This window comes from Archocentrus centrarchus, chromosome 22 (assembly GCF_007364275.1).
Source record: "Archocentrus centrarchus isolate MPI-CPG fArcCen1 chromosome 22, fArcCen1, whole genome shotgun sequence".
NCBI classification, from domain to species: Eukaryota; Metazoa; Chordata; class Actinopteri; order Cichliformes; family Cichlidae; genus Archocentrus; species Archocentrus centrarchus.
The window spans coordinates 5,307,794-5,325,866 of NC_044367.1; the positions used below are offsets into that span (position 1 = coordinate 5,307,794).

General features: G+C 41.4%; 1 protein-coding gene across 1 annotated transcript in view; it reads left to right on the forward strand.

Moving 5' to 3' along the window:
* The window catches only part of akap6 (A kinase (PRKA) anchor protein 6), a 223,357-nt gene that overhangs the window by 124,922 nt on the left and 80,362 nt on the right, over window positions 1-18,073 (forward strand). The window contains exon 15 of the mRNA XM_030719108.1: window positions 1,296-1,416. Within this exon, the coding sequence (XP_030574968.1) occupies window positions 1,296-1,416 (121 nt within the window). The remainder of the gene's footprint in view (window positions 1-1,295; window positions 1,417-18,073) is intronic.

An 18,073-nucleotide genomic window follows, 5' to 3' on the forward strand; every position in this document is an offset into this window, starting at 1 on the left:
AAGCTATTGTGTGCTGCTTTAAGTGATCAGTATTTAAAGTTTCTGGTTGTGATGCTTGTTTACAGTTAACCTATCCTTGCCAGCCCAGTGCCATTCAGATTTTTGTTCCAAGATATTACGCAGCCACTCAGACAGCAAACATTTACCACAACCAGTAGACGAAATACAACACATTGGCTGTTGACGTCTTTTGTAAACACTGACTTCGTGTTTCTAGAAGGAAGAGCCATCCAGGAAGATGTACTGAACCACGGATCCTCTTCCACCTGACGTTTAATTTACAGGCATCAGCTGAAAAATTTCCTACAAATAACCTTTAGAAAGTGCGGGTGTTTGTTGAGTCATGTTCCGTGATGGACTGCTTGTTTGATTAACCTATAAAAACTGGCAGAAACACCATCACATGAAGCTCTGTCCTCACTAAATAATCCAGACACCATTCAGATATACAATTGTGGTCAAAAGTTTGCATACATGTCATGTATTACAGCCTCACCTTTACTCCTCCAAACATCCCTCTTGTCACTGTGGCCAAATAGCTCAATATTTGTCTGACCAAAACGTTTGTCCAGAAAGCATCATCCATGCAGGCAGCTGCAGATTTCAGTCGCGCTTGAAGGCGTCACCTTTGGAGCAGTTACCATCTCAGTCCACGGCGCTGTAAAACTAGCTTCATTGTGGACAGTGATGCTGGTGTTTCAGCAATTTCCAGTTAATGGCAGGCTTGAGCCTTGGTGTTCTTGGGTTGTTCCTGAACATCCTAACCATTTTCCTCTCATCTGAGGGTGACAAGACCTTCAAGACTTTGACAAAGTGGTGACACAAGGTCTGATGATCTTGGAATCTGCAGTTGTTTAGAAATGGCCCATAAAGCTTCTGGAAAAGCCCTGACCTCAACCCTACTGAAAATTTGTGGATTATGCTTAAAAGCCAGGCCTGTGCCAGAAAACCAACTACTTTAAATAAACTCTGTTCTGTCAAGAAGAGTGGTCCAATATTCAGCCAGAATTATGCCAGATGCTCGTCGGTGGCTACCAAATGCAAATACTTTCTCTGTCTCTGCATCAGACTTTATCTGTCAGTGTCTCTCTCTTTTTTGTTTCATTTTTTAGCCACATGCTTTATCAACATAACAAGATGCACATGTTCCCCTTTGGTGCAGGACAAAACAATACTACAATAATACAAGAAATAATGACAGAAAGCAGAACATGTAGAAAAGACAATATGAATCACAGCAAAATAAAAATTTAATTACCCCAGTTTAACTCTTTCTTGTCTCTCTCTTTCTTCAGTCTGCAGGAGTTTGAGGCAGAATACCAGGAGCTGTGGGATTGGCTGATGGACATGGATGCCATGGTAACAGACAGTCATCAGCTGATGTTGTCAGAAGAACAGAGACATCACCTCTTCAAGGTAAATAGTATTGCTTTCCACAAGTCACAGTACATGTGGATATTCTAAGTTGACACGTCCTCTCTGTCTCCAGTGTGACAGATGCTTCTTCCACATATCCACCCTGTGGGCGCTGGGCTATGAAGGGATAAAATGTGCATTCAGTTGAGATTTAACATGGTTGTTACCGTGTATTTAACTAGTGCCTTGATCTTGACAATGTTTCCCTAAATGTTACCACTTCCATGTTAGTGTAACTAGGGGTAATCCTTTGAGAGAAGTCAATGAAGTCTGCACCCGCTGTGGGCTCTTGAGGTCTGCACAAAGTCTATTTGATGTTCTTAATCAGACAGTTGTGGATTTTTAACTCTGAAAATGGCATGTGCACATAAAGTCTGCAAGTCTGCACTTTTCAATTTTAAAGGTCGAGATCAAAGTGGCAACAAGTGTGTGGTATAAAAATGTCAGGCCCTTGTTCTTGTTCTTCATAATCTGATTGGAAGAAACAAGTAACCAGGATACCGGATATCTTTCTGTCTGCCCTCAGAGTGCATATTTTTACCAAACTGACGTGTGATTAATCTAACAGTGTAGTGTTGAAATGAATATATGCCATAATAAAAATATGCCTTGTGCATTTTAAATCATTATCAATGAGATCTTAGCATTAGTTTACAGCAGGAATACCTTATATCAGAGGTCCCCAAACCCCTGGGCCATGGACCTGTACTGGTCCGTGGGTCATTTGGTATCGGGCCGCACTTAAAGAATAAATAACTTACATTATTTCCGTTTTACTTGTTATCTGAGTCTGAACAATGCTACTATTTAGAAAAATGGGCAGATTCTCTCTGTTACATTCGTCTATGACTCCCTTTTGACGCGTGAAGACGCTTGTCTCTGTCATACTTCACAGATAAAATTAAACCCACAAGCTCCACTGGATAGCTTGTGGGTTTAATTTTGCGGGTTTCATTTTCCATGCCTGTCTAACAAAATAGGCTGGTTGACCTACACAATGCTCATTTAAATATTTGAGTGCTCAACAAGAGTAGAAAAGCGTCATATGAGAACTAGTTCATTTAGCATTTATATTAACACTGGGATAGCAGTGAGGCAGACCCGATTTCTGCAGGTCCCAATTTTCCTAACGTTAATTCCAATAAAATTATGACCTAAATCAGTCAGATTTTCACCTGCTGCAAATGAAAAATCTGGTCCCGTTGCAAAACATTTCCAGTTAAATGTGCTCGCATAAGTTGGATGAGTTTAGTGCCAAAGCCCTCCTCAGCTCCCCTCCGCCCACTTCCATGCAGCGTCACTAACAATGCCTGGAGATCGCTTTAGTGTCTATATCAGTTCATTTCACCAGAGACAAGCATGGCAAGCGCAGGAGTCAAGCATAAGCTACAAACTCACACTTACGAGCAAAAATATGAGATTTTAAAATTTGCGGAAGCAAATCCAGAAAAGAAGCAGAAGCGAAATTCGATATTAGACCCCAAACTCTCTGATATTTGTAAGAATCAGATTTTATCCGACCTACATGGAAGACTTTTTTTTTTTACAAGTCGGATGAAATTCCATGGGCCATTTGAATCCGACTTACGCGATTTCTACTGTATTTGAGTTTCTTATTTTGAAGGCATGTTTAAACATTACCATGGCGACCAGAGAGCATTGTAGGCAGAGAGGATGTTATTCATGCTGTGGCGATATGTTACTATTACACTGCTGATAGAGTTGCATACGAATACACAGTGGATTCACGTTTATTAATATACTTCGACAATATCAGACTTTTGATTACGGTCTTATCATTTATTTTGATGTATTTATCCGCCACACTTTAAAGGCCAGTCCGTGGAAATATTGTCTAACACTAAACCGGTCTGTGGCTCAAAACAGGTTGGGGACCACTGCCTTATATGACATAATAAAGACCAGACACTCAAAGATGAAGACTGTAATGCACATGACTGAAACCAAGCTAGCATTTAGCGTTTGAATTCAGCTACAGTCATAGACTGAAAGATGAACGTACAGTAGCTTCCAGGTCTGAAAAGCCAATGTGTTTGTGCTTGCATTTTTTTCTAATTTCCAGCAGGGGGCGACTTCTGTGGGTCCAAGAAGAATTCGAATTCTAATGTTATATCCATCTCTTACATGCATTCGGTGTTTAGCGATGTGCATAAATACCTGGGTTTTTTGTATAGTATGACAAGATGTCTCTCTATTGGTGTAGCAACAGTGGTGCATAATAATACAGCGCTGTCGTATTATGACACACTTTGATGCCTCAGTTTAGAATCACTTTCTCACCTGGTTCGGCACACTCTGTTTGTGCTACAAATGAAACATGAACGTGTACGGCAAATTTTTCAGCTAAACAAAACGACACTGTAATGAATATTTTAAAAAAGGCAAAAATGGGATAAATAAACTATTTCATATTGTATTGTATAATGGAAAACTATAAGGGACTAAGTGAGATGACGGTACTAGCTCAACTTTGCTGCCCAGAAATGTTTGAAAGAGTTTGCACGTTTAGATTTACATATAACTATGTAGAAAATATAAGTATTTAATGCAAATAATTCCCTCCCACCTTGGCTGTCTTCCCCATCCCTGCCCTAATTCCTCCCTCCACCTCAGATCCTCTTTTTCTAGCCAGACACACACACAAACATACACCCCGTCTTCATCCTCACCAAGGAGAATGGGATTACAAGGCATAGCCTCCCTCATAACCATATCATAGAGAAATGTGTGTGTGTGTGTGTGTGTGTGTGTGCGTGTTATAGAGAGCCAGAGAGTGAGCGAGTGTATGTTTGGGTAATGACTTCACTGCAGCCAGATGAGTAAGACAGAAGAACAGGATGTGTTACGATTAGAGATCTGAGTTATCCTCTTCTGTCCACATGCGCGCGCGCACACACACACACACACACACACACACACACACACACACACACACACACACACACACACACACACACACACACACACACACACACACACACAGAGGAATCCAATGAAAAGTATACATGAATCAAAGTGTTAATTTACCTCTATTTAGTGTCAAGTTAGAAATATTAAAAATGGTTGCCTGGATGAAAAATGGAGATTCTAGAGGTTTTTTTTTCCCAAAGAGTTTAACCTTTTGCGCTCAAATACAAAAGGTTTTTCCACTCATGCTCCCAGTTTAATGCACTTCACACTCTTTTTTTTAGGCCAGGCTCTAGATAGATAGATAGATTCAACTTTATTGTCATTGCACATGTCTCAAGTACAGGTAACAAAATGCAGTTTGCATCCTCTACCTCATCAGGCTTGACTAAATTTTTAACTTCACAGTCTCAGCTGTACAATATTCATGTCACAGTGCTCACAGTGCAATTGTGATTAATTGTTTCATTTTTGATCTCAGTTGGAGGTTTTGGGCATTTCTCATGGCAATAATCTTTCTCACTTTGTGAAATATACTGTCCATTGTCAAGAACATTGTCAGCTTCTGTCACTGGGAGCTGCATTTAAATAAACTCTTATAACTAGAGTTTCAGATTCTAAGGTTCTAAACTGCTTTCTCTTATTAACAAACCACTACAAATAATTAACATGGTAAAAATGGCTAATTCTGGCTAAATGCTAACTATTCCATCTGGGCATCATGATTGTCCCCCTAAAAATTTATTAAAAAAAAGTTACATCAATTCATCTCATCATTGTTAGATATTTTACATTGGACATAAATGATCAATAACCAATAGCCATAACAAAGCTGTGTTGCTAGCGCTGGTGAAAAATACATCACCCTTTGATTTTTTCAAAATAATGGCACAAGGCTATAAGGACATTTTAGCATTTCAAAAATGACAGGAGTGTGTGTCAACCTCACATTTGACTAAACACAATTGCATCCACGCATTTACACACTATAATAGTAATAAATACACTGCATACAAACACTCTGTTTTCAGAGATCAAACTGCTGACATCTCATTCTCTTCTTACCCAGAAGGCACTGCTACGAACCAGCACACGTGTAACTTTGTGTTGTTTTCCACTCTTTTTCTCATCCTTCAAATCCGTGTCTGTGTGCGTGCGTGCAGACATGACTTATTTAGTGGCCGATGAGACTCACCTGGCCTGCGAATTATTGATAAGTGTAAAGATGAACCTAATTTCTCCATAGGAGTTGCACTTAAATATTCATCTCCATATGAATATTCATGGCAGCGATGATGCATGCATGAATATTAGATGACTCTGGAATCGCTGGGCATTCTCTTCTTCTCCTTTCTCCCTCGTTCTTTCTTTTCTTTTCTTTTTCATTTTTTTTTTTTTTTTTTTTTTTTTTTGATGTGTCAACTCTACTGCTAAAATATTGATGTGGAGCTCAACAGCGTCTCCTCGCCCGGTCCAAGGTCGCTTTCTTATACTGTTTCTCTCCCTCTTCACCACTGAGACTTACGGAGACAGCCTGTATACTGTAAGCTGCTCATATAGGGCTTTTTTGTATCTTATATAGGTTGTTGTGTCTGTTTCTTTATTTCAAACAATGGCAGATAAGCACTCATGTCCTTTGCTTGAGGAAAACATGCCAAACTACACTGTAAAAACACCATAACAGTGAATGGCCTGCACCCATGTATAAGCTATAAAATGTGCTTGAAGCCTGAACAACTTTATATCCTTGTAGTTTCCTTCTATATTTCTCCTTATATTTAGTACTTTGTCCTTCCTTTACCTATATTTTTGCATTTGAACTCAACATGTTGCCAATAAAGCCAGTTGTGTTCAGTTAATGTTTTTACTGATGTAACTGAACCCCATTTGAGACATATATCGGCATTAATTGCAAAATGTGCTTTCAGCTTTCTAACTTGGGGATTTGTTTCTTATAACTATTTGATAGTATTCTGATTTGCTGTCTTTGGGTGTTGAAATATTGACCAAAGAAATGAATGATGAATTGAAAAGAACTAAAAAATACTGACAGACAATGAGAAAATATTAACTGCAACATTCTAAATGTATAACAAAAACAGCATCACAAATCATGTGTAGTTTTGTGTTTGTGATTTAGAGCACAACCTCAAGTCCAGTTGGTTAACTCAGGCTTAAATAAACCAAGATGATTGAATATGAAGCCCTGTGACTGCTGATTTTCTAAGAATTAAACTCAAACCATATCTTTTTGTTATCAGAGTAAAAACGTTGGCAGATGTACGTTTTATTTCCTTAGCTTAATATATCCATTATGCGAATTATCATGGCATTTGTTGAGCCCTCTGGTGGCCTGACCAAAGATGATCGTGTCAGCACCCCGTGCTGAGCTGTTTATGTTATGAGCATGCACTGTATAAGAATAACTTGCAGGGAAAATATGTAGTTGTTTTAAACCTTGTTTTAGATGTGGTAGTTGCTGGCTTTTTAGAAGCCACAGTTTCCCCAGGAGCTAGAAGAGCCTGCGTGACGTGACCTCTGGATAGGAGTAATAAAATATCTACTAAGGCTCTTGCAGTCAAACACCCTCCTTGAAAATGAACATGATATTCTCTTTTGGAAAGCATAGTATTGTAACCAGATTTCTTGTGGAATGCAACTACCTTCCCTTTTCTATTTTTGTATTATGTAGGCACTGCTCCCATTTTTAACTGACTGGAGATAATCTTGAGATCATTTCTAGCCCACCGTCTGCCCTATAAGCACTTAAAAGACTTTATACAAGTTGTTGCCGAGTGCCCACTGAATCTCTTCCTTGAATCTATTAATCTGGTTGCGCACCCTGGACTTAAAAAAAGTGCAATATGAGGACCCTTGATGGTCCATTGCTTATAGTGTGCATCTAATTTATTAGGTACAAAATCAATAAGGCTGTCTTGGTTGACATGCCCCTGCAATGTCACGTGGAAATCTGGGGTGGTGCCACTGGATTGGCAGATTGGGATGGTGGTTCCCATCTTCAAGAAGGGGGACTGGAGGGTCTGCTCCAACTAGTGGGGGGGATCACACTCCTCAACTCCACAGGAAGGTCTATGCCAAGGTGCTGGAAAGGAGAGTTCATCCAACAGTTGAACTTCGGATTCAAAAGAAACAATATGGTTTTTGTCACAGAATGCTGTACCAGCTCTTAAGCCTCGCGAGGATATTTGAGTGTGTGTGAGTGTTTGCCCATCCAGTCTACATGTAATTTGTGGACATGAAGAAGGCATTTGACTGCATCCTTCAGGGTATCCTGTGGGAGGTGCTGTGGGAGGATGGGATGTCTGGCCCATTGTTGCAGGTCATACAGTTGCTGTAGAACTGCAGCAAGAGCAAAGTTGGACTCATTTCCAGTGGGTGTTGGGCTCCACCAGGGCTGCCCTTTGTCACCGATTCTGTTCATAATTATTTGTGGGCAGATATTCTAGGTATAGCCAAGTGGTGGAAGGCTTCTGCCTTGGTGGCCTAAGAATCCCATCTCTGTTTTTTGCAGATGATGTGGTCCTGTTCATCAGGTGGTGGCCTGCAGGTATGAGAATTAGTACCATGCCATGGTCCTCAGCCGGAAAAGGATGGAGTACTCACTCCAGATCAGGGACAAGTTTCTGCCCCAAGTGGAGGAATTGAAGTATCTTGGGGTCTTGTTCACAAGTGAGGGGAAAGGAGAGTGAGAGTTTGATCGACAGATTGGAGCTGCAGCTGTAGTGATGTGGCCACTGCACTGACCACCATCGTGGTGAAGAGAGAGCTGAATATAAAAGCGAATGATCTATGTCCCTACCCTCACCTGTGGTCAGAAGCTTTGGGTAGTGACCGAAAAAATGAGATCGAGGATACAAGCAGTGGAAATGAGCTTTCTATGAAAGGTGGCTGGCCTCTCCCTTAGAGACAGAGTGAGGAGTGCAGTCATTTGAGTGAGGCTCAGAGTACAGCTGCTACTCCCCCACATCGAAAGGAGCCAGTTGAAGTAGTTCAGGCATCTGACTAGGATGCCTCCTGGGTGCCTCTTGGGTGAGGTTTTGAAGGCTCCGGGGCAGACCTAGGACACGCTGGAGAGATTATATCTCTTGGCTGGAGAAAGTGGCAGGGGAGAGGGAGGTCTGGGTTTCTCTGCTTAGGCTGCTGCCCCTGTGACCGAGCCCTGGATAAGCAGAAGAAAATGGATGGATTGATGGATGAATCGATATCATGTGAACCTTCGTAGAATCTTTATCTCTTCAATAAACTGGCCTTGGTATTTAATAATTTTTCACAAATAAATTAACCTGTTTATAACTCAGGTCTATTAGGTTTTGGATCAGTCTTTTATCACCCAGCTGTGCTTGAACTGGAATATCTCCAGAAATGTGCTCTTCAATTTCCTTCCACCTTGCTTGAAATATAATAGTCTTTTGACTGAATAGAATTTCTGTGAACTATTAGAGGAAAAACAGATAGAGGAAAAACTATATTACTGCCTGTCCAGTTGTGAGGGACAATAAAATAGAGGAAACAGGCCCCACCAGGACTAGGTCAAAGAAGCATTTTACATGAAAAATCATTTATGATTATCTAGTAGTTCTCTTAATGTTCTCTGTGCTTTCTAAGCTGACCTGAAATGAAGTTTTAACTCATCAAGAATGTTTTTTATGCTGATGCTTGTGAACAGAGCTGGATATGATGTGAACTACTCCTGCAAACTGCGTTTATTATCGGAGTACTTTGTCCAACCTGCTAAAGACTGTATTAGCTAAACATTCAGTCATAACAGACACACTATTATTAACAATAACACAACACATAATATGTGGGAGGTGTGTGAAAAAGTGTGTTCATGCAGTACAAATGTATGCTGGGACATTTCACCATGCCTGCCTCCGTCAGTTTGTGTGTATGCTGCAGAAAAGCAGCTCTAACCCTCTTGTTTTTGCAGTCATTTTTTTTTCCCCCCTCAGTGTGACCGTTAAAGAACCTCACTGTGCTCCCCTAAAATACTGGGGGGACTCGACCTTGTAACCATAGCAACAGCAGGGCCCAACAAAAGTTGTTCTTTTTGGAGGTGTGTGTGTGTGCGTTTGTCTGCATGTGGTGTGCAACTAAGAGTGAGAAGGGACAGTGTGTATGTGGGCATCTATGTGTTTTTTTTTTGTGTGTGTGTGTGTGTGTGTGTCCTCCGGAAAAGGAGAGCTGAGCTGACAGTTGTTTCTGCGAGCAGCCTTGGCAGGCTGAGGCTCTACTGTTTATTGTGATGTTAGAGTGAGGCACTTATCAACCTTGGAAAGCAGGGAGGAAGGAGGAGAAGAGAGTTTGTGTGCTCTTTGATACAGATATGTGTAGTGTTCCAAGCACATATAAGTGAATATGGAGAAGAAAAAAACTTTTAAGTAAATCCTTCCAGTTTCTGGTCAACAATTGGAAAGTGCTTATTAATTTTCAAAGGGAACAAGGCTCAGTTCTGCTGTTCTCAGACCTTCATCTGCTGCCAAGTAGAAAAACGTTTGTGTATACAGTTCTATACACTATACAGTAGTATAAATCTAGAATAGAATTTAAAATTTAAAATTCTTCTCCTCACATACAAGGCCTTGAATAATCAGAACCTATCTTATCTCAAAGACCTTATAGTAGCGTATCACCCCAACAGAGCACTTCTCTCTCAGACTGCTGGCTTCCTTGTGGTTCCTAGGATACTTAAGAGTAGAATGGGAGGCAGAGCCTTCAGCTTTCAGCTCCTCTTCTGTGGAACCAGCTCCCAGTTTGGATTTGGGAGACAGACACCCTCTCTATTTTTAAGATTAGGCTTAAAACTTTCCTTTATGATAAAGTTTATAGTTAGGGCTGGATCAGGTGACCCTGAGCCATCCCTTAGTTATGCTGCAATAGGCCTAAACTGCTGGGGGGGTTCCCATGATGCACTGAGAGTTTCTTTTCATTCATCTATTTTTACTTTGTTTATACCCTACTCTACATTTAATCATTAGTTATTATTCATCTCTGGCTCTCTTCCACAGTGTGTCTTTTGTCCTGTCTCTCTCCCCTCACCCTCAACCAGTCGCGGCAGATGACTGCCCCTCCCTGAGCCTGGTTCTGCTGGAGGTTTCTTCTTGTTAAAAGGGAGTTTTTCCTTCCCACTGTCGCCAAGTGCTGCTCATAGGGGGTTGCGTTTTGACTGTTGGGTTTTCTCTGTAATTACTGTAGGGTAGGGGTCCTGCAGGTTTTAGATGTGTCCCTGATCCAACACACCTGAATCAAATGGCTGAATTACCTCCTCAGTATGCAGTCAAGTTCTCCAGAGTCCTGCTAATGACTTCTATATTTGACTCAGGTGCTGAAGCAGAGACACATCTAAAAGTTGCAGGACACCGGCCCTTGAGGCCTGGACTTGAGGATCCCTGTTGTAGGGTCTTTACCTTACAATATAAAGCACCTCGAGGCAACTGTTTGTTGTGATTTGGCGCTATATAAATAAAATTGAATTGAATTGAATGGGAAAACAAATGGCCTACATGCAGTCAGTTTCCATAGAACCCTATGTAGAGCTATAAAACCCTAAGTACACCCCATTATTCAATTACTTGTAGAACCACCTTTAGCAGCAATAACTTGAAGTAATCATTTTCTGTATGAGTATCAGCTTCTCACATCATTATGGAGAAATTTTAACCTGTTCTCCTTTACAACATTACATCAGTTCATTGATGCTGCTGGCATTATGTTTATGGACAGTTCTCTTAAGGTCCCACCATAGCATTTCAATAGGGTTGAGGTCTGTACTTTGACTGGGCCATCACAGCACTTTGATATTTTTTTCAGCCATTTTGCTGTAGATTTGCTGGTGAGTTTGGGATCACTGTCCTGTTGCATGACCAGATTTGGGCCGAGCTTTAGTCCTCACATTTGATTCTAGAATACCATCGGTATATAGAGGAGTTCATGGTGGACACAGTGACTACAAGGTGGCCAGGCTCTGTGGCTGCAAAACAAGCTCAAATCATCACCCCTCCACCACCGTGCTTTACAGTTAGTATGAGGTGTTTGTACTAATATGCCTTGTTTGGTTTTCACCAAATATGGTGCTGTGCATTATGGGCCAAACTTTGGTCTCATTGGTTCATAGGACATTGTTCCAGACGTCTTGCAGTTTATTCAGATGAAACATACCTAAACTTTGCTGCTATTTTCATTTTAGAGAGAAGAAACTTTCTCCTGGCAGCCCTTCCAAATAGGTCATACTTGTTCAGCAATTTTTTGATTGGCTTTTCATCAGCTTTAATATTTAATTTGCTAACTTATTTATATAGAGCATGAGATATAGCTCTTGTTTTTTTATATTTCTCTGAGCATTGCACAGTCTGACCCTGGGGTGAATTTACTGGGACAGCCACACCTGACATCTACAGTGTTTTCAACTTGTGAATAATCTTCTCACTGTAGAAATATAGACTTTTAAAAATTATTTGGAATTGACCTTATATCTCTTCCCACATTTAGGGGCAGTAAAAATTGCTTCTCTGAGGTCATTGCCGATGTTTCTTCTCATTGGCATCATGTTAACATAGATTATAATTAGTTAATCAAGTGCATTTGACTAGCAGCATCTGGCTGCTACTTATCCTCTCTTAATTCTGATGACAACAGTAAGGATATACTTTATTTATCACATGACTGTATTTGGGGTTATTGTTTTTCTTCCCCAAAACAAAATTCAAAACATAGAGAGGCTTTTGTGGAGAGCCCTCAGGTAAACAGATGATTTTAGTGTTGCAGAAAAATGCCCATTTTTGCAATGAAATCATGACGCTTATGCTAAAGATGTGGCACTCCCATCATCTCAGTTGTTTGGTGTAAGGTTGTCAAAAACAGATCAGAGATGTTTTAGACTATGGCCAAAGCTGCAGTGTTCAAACATTTTTCTTCTTGTGCATTTCTACCAGGGAAATGATGGGAAATATTCTAGTTGCTCTCTTTGTAGTCTTGAAATTGGTGTCCCCAGAATTGACAACATTTTATCCATCTTCTGCTGCTTATTTGGGTCCAGGTAGCAGGGGCAGCAGTTTAGACACAGCAGTTCAGACTTCCCTCTCCCCAGCCACCTCCTCTAGCTTCCAAGCCACTGAAAAGAGATGTAATCTGTACTGCATGTCCTGGGTCCAGTGGCGGTCCTAGCCTGTTTGGCGCCCTGGGCGAGCATCCCCGCCGGCGCCCCCCCCCCTCCACAATAGCGATCGCGGCACTACTACACTTGGGGGGTAATGAGCGACTGCTGTGTGTCCGAACATTTGTCTAGATTCGTATTTGTGTTATTTTTTTTATCAGGATTCGGGTTCACACAAATACTGTGAATTAATGACCATATTTACAGTATTATAAATGAAATGGACTTTGTGCTCTATCATTTGTGTGCATCTAATTTTATTAGATGCACAGATTCATTCTGTGGAACATGGGGGAAAAAAAACATGGGAGGACAAAAAAAAATATCTGCATATGCATATCTCGCAAAAGTTTTGCGAGATCCCGAGTTACTTTTGCGAGATCTCGCAAAACTTTTCAATATTAGGACATACACTTCGTGTTAATCTTGATATGGCAGTGTCCGTGAGGATCAAAGGTTTGGCGAGAGATTGCCAGCAAAAGTCGCCTTTATTTATAATTCAGCGGTTAATGTTGGATGTAACCAGGCCCAAACTGTAAAGGCATGAATGAATGAACCCGGCTGACTGTCTCACTCTCACGCCATCACTGCTTCACTGACTCGCACCCCAGGCTGAGAGGAGAAGGGGGCGGGGCAGCGCTGTGTGTGTGTGACGATCGAGTGAAGCAGTGACAGCGAGACAGAGAGAGAATCCCCCGCCTGCCCCTTTCCTTCTGTTACAACCTGTCAGACCATGGCAGAAAGCTACATGCAATACACAGCAAGCAGAGGGCGCCCATTACCCCACAAGTGGAGCAGTGCTGTAGGCGCTGCTGCGGCGATCGCAATGCGTTGGGGGGAGGGGGCGGTCATGCCGCCCTAGATGAAATGCCGCCCTGGGCGGCTGCCCATGTCGCCCATATCAGAAACCGCCACTGCCTGGGTCTATTCTGGGGTTTACGTTCAGTAGGAGATGCCACGACCACCTCACCCAGGAGGCGTCCTGGTCAGATCCCCAAACCACCTCATCTGGAGGAGTAGCACCTCTAGTCCAAGCCCATCTTGAATGAACAGACTCCTCATCCTCATTTCCACCGCTTGTATATATTTATTCTTTCAGTCACTACCCAGAGCTCATGCCTGTACAGTAGGTGAGTGGAGAAACATACATCAACTGTTAATCGTCAGCTTTGATTTCATGCTCATATCTTTCTTAACCATAACAGACTGGTATAGAATCTGAATTACTGCTGATGCTGCACCAATCCATCTTTTGATCTTGCACTCTTTCCTCACTTAGAATCTTAAACTCCTCCACCTGGGATAGTAACTCATTCCTGACCCAGAGGGGGCACTCCACCATATGCCAACTGAAAACCATGGCCTTGGACCGTGAGGCACTAATTCTCATCCCAGTCATTTCACACTCGGCTGCAAGCCGCCCCAGTGTGAGCTGGAGGTTGTTGATCAGTGAAGCTAACAAAACCACATCATCCTCAAAAAGCAGAGATGAGATCCTGAGGCTATTGAACCAGGCAGCCTCTGCCCCTTGGCTAGAAATTCTGTCCATAAAAATGATGAGCAGAATTGGTAGCTCTGGCAGAGACCAACACCACCAAGAATGAGTCTGACTTATTGCTGGCAATGCAGACCAAGCTCTTGCAATGGTTGGGGTACTGGATACCCCACAACAACAGGACCAATGCCCTATACTCTCGAAGAACAGGATACTCAAGGGACATGGTCAAATGCCGCCACCCCAGACTGCCAAACCAGAGGCACTGTCATTAACTTCTCCTCAATGTTGCAGAGGCACAACAGCCCCACAACTTCCAGAGCCTTGAGAAACTCATCCATCCATCCATAGGGGCATTATGGTATTTGTTGCCGGAAGTCCGTGAACGGCGGCACTTTTGAAGTACGTTGTGCCACAGCCGATGCATTGGGAGTTAAAGGGTTATAGTCCCCCTGTTGGACAATTTAGTCCCAGCTGGGACACCTTCCAGCACACTACTTCAGGGATTCCAAGAAGGCTGGGTACTCTGAGCTGTTGCTCAGTATATAAGCACAGATGACAGTCAGGACTTGTTCCTTGACCCAAGTTAGGGTGTGGCAGTAACCCGTAACGCGGTCCATTGCTGTCTCTTCCATAAGGGTCTGCAGAAAGTGTGAGATTGGACACTAGGATTTATTGTTTTTGCAGCTTATCTCACAGTAGAACCTGAAATTCAGCTCCAGCTTTGGCAGTTCCTTTTATATTATCCTGGAGAACTTAAGTTCGCCTGACTTGTTGCAAATTCTCCAGCTTTGTGTAAATGCAATTCATAGTATTCCTTAAATCATTGCCGTTGTGTACTTTGACTGTTTGACAGTCATTTGACTTGCAGGCTCAATGTTTCACTTGTGTTAAACACATACCATGAGAATTATATATTTATAAAATTATATATATATATATGTGTGTATATATATATATATATATATATATATATATATATATATATATATATATATATATATATATATATATATATATATATATACACACACACATTTTTTACCCTTTCTGTCCTTTCTTCTAGCTCTTATTTTTTATCCAAATGATTATTTTCCTGTTTATGTGTCTTTTGTCTTTTGTGTTCATCCTTCTGTGCAGGTCCCTGTGTGTGATCATGTGTGCGCTGTGTACTCTCACTTTGTGCAATGCATGTTTCATGTGTGTGTCCCTGACTGTTTGTGTGGATCCAGCTGGTGTGTTTGCCTCATTTTGTGTTGGTGTGTGCATTGAGGGCCCACAGGGAGATGAAACAGGCATCGGACCTTGTAGTGACTGTCAACCAATCACACATCAAGGCCCATGAAGCTCAGCCAGTAGATGATCAAGGTTCTGTCACCATGTCCACAGGAGGCGGCGCTAGTGCTCTTTTCCAAGAAGCGCATGTGCGTGTGTGTGTTTGTGACATTTCACAGACCATGATAATATTTAATTGAAACACAGAAATAACTTCACTCACACGCGCACACACAGCTAATAAAAATACACAGGGAAACATTAAAGCATGGGCTTGTGCAAGCACACATATAAAGTGAAAGCACATTCCATGCATTTGATGTCTCTTTATCATACACAAACACATTGGGCATCAGTAAAAGTTTAAATTACGAATGAAAAACAGCTAGAGGTGAGACAGCAGAAGAAAATGATAGAATACAAAAGCATTAGAGATGCTGTGATTGTTAAGATGCAGTTCATCTGATACATGTTGAAAATAGTTCAACCTATTCTTTGTATTTATCCAGCAAAACAAATGACAGTAGTAAAATAGTTCTTCACTTTACTCTCCATGCTTGTAGCATGGCGTTATTTGCTAACTACCACCCATCAATGTTGTTGTTACTTTGTGCTTAGCGTTTGCAGTAGTATTAGTAGGTTAACATGGAGATGAACTGTATATAAATGATGGACATTTGATTTGTGGACTTACTGTTAAGAAGCCCCAAGTTTGTTATTCACTACCTTGATACTTGAAATTGGACATGACCTTATTTATACAACAGGATCATACTGGGCATTTCTCAGCTAACATTTGTGTTAGGTAGCTTTATGGTTTGTCTATATTTTCCAGGAAAATTAAGTAGTACACATTTTTTTTCTAGTATGAACAGTCTTGAGTTAAGGTAATTACACTGCTGGAGAAACTGAAAAAAAATCATACAGTTATTATACAGAACTGTAAATAAAAACAAAATGCAATGACTTACAAATCTGATAAACCCATATTTTATTTACAGTAGAACACAGAAAACATATAAAATGTTTAAACTGAGAAAATGCCCAATAGCCCTGGTTCTTTGTTGCTGTATTTTTCTGATCTTTGTCAACCACCCTTTTTTCATGATGAAAATGAGACAATAATGAAATAAGAACTGCCTAAAAAGATAAAAACGAAGACGAAATTAATTGACACTTTTGTCAACGAATGAAAACGAGACAAAAATGCTTGGCGGGGATGTCATGCAATCAGAACTTGTTTAATTTTGTGAAAGGCAGGGATAAGTTAGGAAAACATCCAATCAGAACTGATTTAATTTTGTGACAGGGCGGGAGAAGTTACGAAAACATCCAATGAAACACACAGTTGCACAAATTTGCTCTAAACCCGGGAAGGCCAAACTAGCCTGTGATTTGTCTTTATTTCCGATAGAACTAAGTTATGTAAACAATGTCAGCAGGGAGAAAGAGAGGAGCCGATGTATGGACACATTTGTCCTTTGACGTTGTGACAAACAAAACGATGTATAAACCATGTGGAGCGACTATCTCGGGTAAAAACACGACAAATCTTCAACATCTGCAAACCAGTCACCCAGATCTCCGTGCAAAGGTAAGCATTTTAATGTCATGCAGGGTAAAGTGTTTTTCCCAGTTTAGCGTTTGTGTTTAGAGAAAAGTCACCACACTGCGGTGAATTAGCCTTTCCTAATCTTAGTCCTGAACACTGCCCTGTACCTTTCAGAGCATTTCCTGCTGTAAAACGCTCGTATTATCTCAGTAAGGTGGTGTTAATGATCAGGTGTGTGGGAAGCAGGTGAAATGCTCATGTTAATATTATTAATAATATTCCATGACTTTTAATAAATGTTTAATTTTGTGTAAGTGTGTATAATGACTAATTCAAGGGAACTGAAAAAAAGCATTTACATTTTACACCCTTTATATTTTAGTTACTAAATCGACTGTAGATTTAGTCGACTTTATTCTTACGATAATTCGTCGACTAAAACTAGACTACAACTAAAACTATTCAGATGACTAAATTATGACTAAAACTAAATTACATTTTCATCAAAAGACTATGACTAAAACTAAATCAAAATTTGCTGTCAAAATTAACACTGGTCATGGGGCAGCAGCCTAAACAGAGAAGCCCAGACCTCCCTCTCCCTAGCCAATTCCACAAGCTCATCCAGAGGGACCCAAGGCGTTCCCAGGCCAGCCGAGAGACATAACTTCTCCAGTGTGTCCTGGGTCTGCCCTGGGGCCTCCTCCCGGTAGGACATGCCCAGAACACCTCACCCAAGAGGCACCCAGCAGGCATCCTGAACCACCTCAACTGGCTTCTTTCGATGTCGAGGAGCAGCGGCTCTACTTTGAGCCCCTCCAGAATGGCTGCACTCCTCACCCTATCTCTTAGGCCAGCCACCCTTCAAAGGAAGCTCATTTCTACTGCTTGTATTTGTGATCCTATTCACTACCCAAAGCTCATGACCATAGCTGAGGGTGTGGACGTAGATTGACAGCTTCGCTTTTACACTTAGCTCAGCAGGTCTTCACCACGACAAACCGGTGCAGCCTCTGCATTGCTGCATACGCAGCCCCGATCCGTCTGTTGATCTCCTGTTCCCTTCTGCTGTCACTCGTGAACAAGACCCTGAGATACTTAAATTCCTCCACCTGGGGCAGCAAATCGTCCCTGAGCCGGAGTGGGCACTCCATCCTTTTCCGGCTGAGGACTATGGCCTCAGACTTAGAGGTGCTGATTCTCATGCTAGTCGCTTCACACTCGTCTGCGAACC